Raw genomic sequence first — 5,000 nt, forward strand, 5'->3', positions numbered from 1 at the left:
CCCGCTCTCGCCCGTTCTCCCAAGTTTGACTGGAAAATCAGACTGAGCGTCTAGCCTTTCGGGTGAGACGATAAACCGAGGTCCCGTGTGCAGCACGCACTTGGCGCAGTGAAAAAGAACACCTGGCAACAAAAGCATTGTCCTATGGCTAAATCATGTAAAAAAGAAACCCACTCTGATAGCTACACAAATATATAAGCATGCACTCAAAGCCTGACAAGGGTAATGCTGTTGTCAGACATCTGCCTAGCAGATATGGTGTGTCGTATATGGATTTGTCCGAACGCAGTGACGCCTCCTTTAGAAAGTGAAACTGAAAATATATCTCTCTCTGTGTCCTCTCTCTCTCTCCCTCCTCTCTCCCCTCTCCCTCCCCTCCTCTCCCCCCTCTCTCTCCTCTCGCTCTCTCTGTCTCTCGCTCTCTCTGTCTCCCCCCCTCTCTCTCTCGCTCTCTCTCTGTCTCTCCCATCCTCCCTCCTTCCCCTCCCCCCTCTCTCTTTCTCTTGTTGCAGTAAGATTCAGACTCGGTATAACTGATATGTCTGCTCACATATAAAACATTTAAGGAATCTTATTTATTGTGTCCGTTGTGCAAGACATCAGAAGGAGATGGAGTACATTTTGTCCTTTGTTGTGAAACACGAAACAATATGAGGGAAAGACTCATTCGAACAAAATATTATAAACAGACATATTTGTTTAAGCCGAGCCTATTGTTGTCAAGTACTGACGGTGTTGTTGTTGGTAATTTATCTCTGTGCTTGTACAAGGCTGTTGAGTTTAGAGAAATAGGAACTTCTTAAATTGTTCTGTTATTTTGAATAAATGCATGATTATCGTTTTTCATTTAACTATCATATGATCATCGCGCTTTTCTGTTTCGTCAATTATGAACTGTTCGCACATCCCTTCATTAGTCGGGGCCATGGCCTATGATGAATACATCTTTCTTTCTCCGTTTCTCTGTCTCTCTGTGTTTCTCTTTCTCCTCTCTCTCTCTCTCTCTGTTTCTGTCTCTGTCTCTCTCTCTCTCTGACTCCGGCTTTCTCTGTGTCTCTCTCTTTCTCTTTCTGTGTTTCTTTGTCGCTCTATCTTTTTCTGTCTCTCTTCATATCTCTGTCTGACTGTTCCTCTTTCCACCTGTCTCTCTCTTTCTCTCTCACCTATGCAGGTAATGACAATAAAATATCAAAGCGTCAAAGCGTCTCTCTGTCTGTCACTGTCCCCCCCCCTTCTCTCTCTCTCTCTCTCTCTCTCTCTCTTACCACCATGTTTCTCTTCTCTCTCTTGGGCATTAAGCGCTCGCACGCACGCACACACACACACACACACACACACACGCACACACACACACACACACACACACACGCACACACACACAGAGGCACGCATGCACACTCACCCCATCTTATCATTTCCATATTATACCATACCCTCATCACATTATCATAATGATATCATGTATCATATTATATCATATCATATCATATATCGCATCATATCAGTTCACATCATATCATATATATTATGTCATATCATATCGTATTACTTCATATCGCATCATATCATATCATAATTATCATATATCTGATCATATCAGTTTACATCATATATCATTAGGCATCATATCATAAAATATATCATACCATGCCATATATCATGCCATACCATATAACATCATATAACATAACATCCTATCATATCATATATCACATCATCCTCTCCCATAACAAAAATTAAACCAAACCGATTTCAAACCAGTGACCAGCAAGCAGGCAAAGGGACTCCAGTGAAATATGAAACAAACCAGCGCTAACAGAGGAAACAGTACACGCTAGAGACAGACGATATCTCACTCCCTTCGTCGTAATCTCATACTGGTAGAACATGAGAACTGAAAACAGTGTAAGACTTCGCTAGCTGAACAGAGAGAGAGAGAGACTGCGCGAGAAAGTGTCATACGAGTTGGATTGTGACAGAGCATAGCACGTGCTCGCGAACACGCGCGCTCGTCAAGAGTTCAAACTGTGAGTTTCCGAGTCTTAAATGCCTTGTGTGTCTTAGTGTGCATATTTGTTTTGAATGTGCGTACATGTTTTATGTTTTATGTGCTGTTGAAAGACGCTTTTCCATCAGTGTTTTTATTATGAAGAATTGAAGTTGCATCTTGTAGATATCTTGTGGACATATGCACATGCGCACAAGCACGTACGCATTAACACACACACACACACACACACACATGCACACACATACACACATACATGCGCACGCGCGCACACACACACACTACACCCCCCTCCCCCCAACACACGCGACACCGGTACTCAACCTTTTCAAATACTAACGAAAAAAAATGTCTGTCAGGCCCTCAATGGCTTATCGGTCGTACGACACTGTTTATCGACAAAGCAAACAAACTGCATAACCCTTGCCTCACACTGACACACACACACACTCTCTCTCTCTCTCTCTCTCTCTCTCTCTCTCTCTCTCTCAAACACACACACACACACACACACACACACACACACACACTCTCTCTCTCTCTCTCTCTCTCTCTGTCTCTCTCTCACTCGCACACACATGCATTCACGCACGCGGCAGAAGCAGCCACGCACACACACGCTCGCAAACACACACACACACACACGCACGCACGCACGCGCACGCTTACACGCACACAAACACACACGCATGGGCCGGCAAGCACACACACACATACGCAGCCATGCAAAGACACAGACACAAAACACGTGAAAACACACACACTGACAGAAGAGAGACAGACAGACAGACAGACAGACAGAGACGGGGGCACACAGAGAATGGTGTATGTGTGAATCACAGAATAAACACATGGTGGAATGAATACACACATAGATATAATAGATACAAGGAAAGAAACAAAAAGAAACCCATACGTAGACAGGTGTACAAATACATAGAATACACGGGCAGAAGAATGTACAGATGAATAAAGAAACAGACAGATGTACAAATACATAGAATACACGGGCAGAAGAATGTACAGATGAATAAAGAAACAGACAGATGTACAAATACATAGAATACACGGGCAGAAGAATGTACAGATGAATAAACAGACAGATGTACAAATACATAGAATACACGGGCACAAAAATGTACAGATGAATAAACAGACAGATGTAGAAATACATAGAATACACGGGCAGAAGATCGAAAGTACAGATGAATAAACAGACAGACAGATGTAGAAATACATAGAATACACGGGTAGAAGAATGTACAGGTGAATAAACTAACAGACAGGTGTAGAAATACATAGAATACACGGGTAGAAGAATGTACAGGTGAATAAACTAACAGACAGGTGTACAAATACATAGAATACACGGACAGAAAAATGAACAGATAAATAAAGAGACGAACGGGTAAACAAATACATAATACAGAGAAACAAACAAATATTCCCGTCACGACCATCACCGACAACCACAAAGTAAAAAGCACAAAGCTGCTCTCTTTTAGTCGCGCTCTCTGGAACTGTCCGTTAACAATAATGATAGTGATAATAATGATATGATGGCGATCATCATCACCATGATCATCATTACTATAATGATGATGATGATGAAGATGATGATAGTAATAATAATAATGATAACAGTGATGATGATGATGATGATGATGGTGATGATGATAATAAGAATCATCATCATCATCATCATCATCTTCACTCTCCCATCGCCACACCACCCACTGAAACAATACACACCCCGAAGAAAAACAAACAAACAACAACAAAAAACCCAAAACCCCCCACAAAAAACCAGTCTCAGTGAACATATCAAAAACGGGCGCAATAGCCGAGTGGTTAAAGCGTTGGACTGTCAATCTGAGGGTCCCGGGTTCGAATCACGGTGACGGCGCCTGGTGGGTAAAGGGTGGAGATTTTTCCGATCTCCCAGGTCAACATATGTGCAGACCTGCCAGTGCCTGACCCCCCTTCGTGTGTATATGCAAGCAGAAGATCAAATACGTACGTTAAAGATCCTGTAATCCATGTCAGCGTTCGGTGGGTTATGGAAACAAGAACATACCCAGCATGCACACCCCCGAAAACGGAGTATGGCTGCCTACATGGCGGGGTAAAAACGGTCATACACGTAAAAGCCCACTCGTGTGCATACGAGTGAACGCAGAAGAAGAAGAAGAAGAACATATCAAAGAAACAAACACCACCACCACCACCAACAAGCTAATACGGCCAAGTCAACACCATGTCAAAAAGGTATGATAAAAACTGAGTTCAACAAAATCAACGATCATACCTTCTCTTCCTCCGCACATCCCGAACGCTCACAGCGGGGAAAGCGAGACAAGTGAACTTCGTCCCCAACTGCTTGACACACGTAGGGGCCTCTGTGTGTGTGTGTGTGTGTGTGTGTGTGTGTGTGTGTGTAGAGAGAGAGAAAGATAGGGAATGTGGGGTGGGGGTGGGGGTATTGCGTGATGGTGTGTGTGTGTGTGTGTGTGGAGATTGGGAATGTGGGGTGGGGGTGGGGTGGTGGTGGTGCGCGTGATGGTGTGTGTGTGTGTGTGTGTGTGTGTGTGTGTGTGTGTGTTGTGTAATTCTTTCCTCCTTCCGTCTACAGTTTGCCCCACCCCTCAGAGAGGACGAATCTCCCTGAAGTTTTCTCCTTTTTTTTTTCTTTTCTTTTCTCTTTTAAATCGAAGCCTGCTGTTATTAATGTTTTTTTTGTTGTTGTTTTTTTGGTTCTAACATTTCATTTCTTCTTGTTCTTCAACTTCGTTAAGTCTTCTTCTTCGTCTTCTTCTTCTTCTTCTTCACACACAACTCAGCTCGTACGTACATGATAATGTACCAGTTGTTCTTTTCATTGCTTTGTTACTTTTAGTAGACTATTCCAGTTATTGTTCTTATTCTTTGTTCTTACTGTTTTATTTTATTTCATTTTATTTCTTTGTTGCTATGTTTTGTGTCGTTCTTTATT

At 42.7% G+C, this 5,000-nt stretch overlaps 1 protein-coding gene across 2 annotated transcripts in view; it reads right to left on the bottom strand.

Annotated features, from left to right (window-relative positions):
• LOC143299707 (uncharacterized) overlaps positions 1–4,402 on the bottom strand; it is a 13,045-nt gene extending 8,643 nt beyond the window's left edge. The window contains exon 1 of one of the 2 annotated variants that reach the window (XM_076613079.1): positions 4,317–4,402. In XM_076613079.1, coding sequence (XP_076469194.1) covers positions 4,317–4,335 — 19 coding nt within the window. In that variant the 5' untranslated portion in view covers positions 4,336–4,402. Of the gene's footprint in view, positions 1–1,758; positions 1,844–4,316 lie in introns of those variants that run through there. The other variant, XM_076613080.1, reaches the window with a different exon arrangement.
• Between the last annotated feature and the right edge of the window lie 598 nt (positions 4,403–5,000).

Source organism: Babylonia areolata, chromosome 25 (assembly GCF_041734735.1).
Source record: "Babylonia areolata isolate BAREFJ2019XMU chromosome 25, ASM4173473v1, whole genome shotgun sequence".
Classification (NCBI taxonomy): domain Eukaryota; kingdom Metazoa; phylum Mollusca; class Gastropoda; order Neogastropoda; family Buccinidae; genus Babylonia; species Babylonia areolata.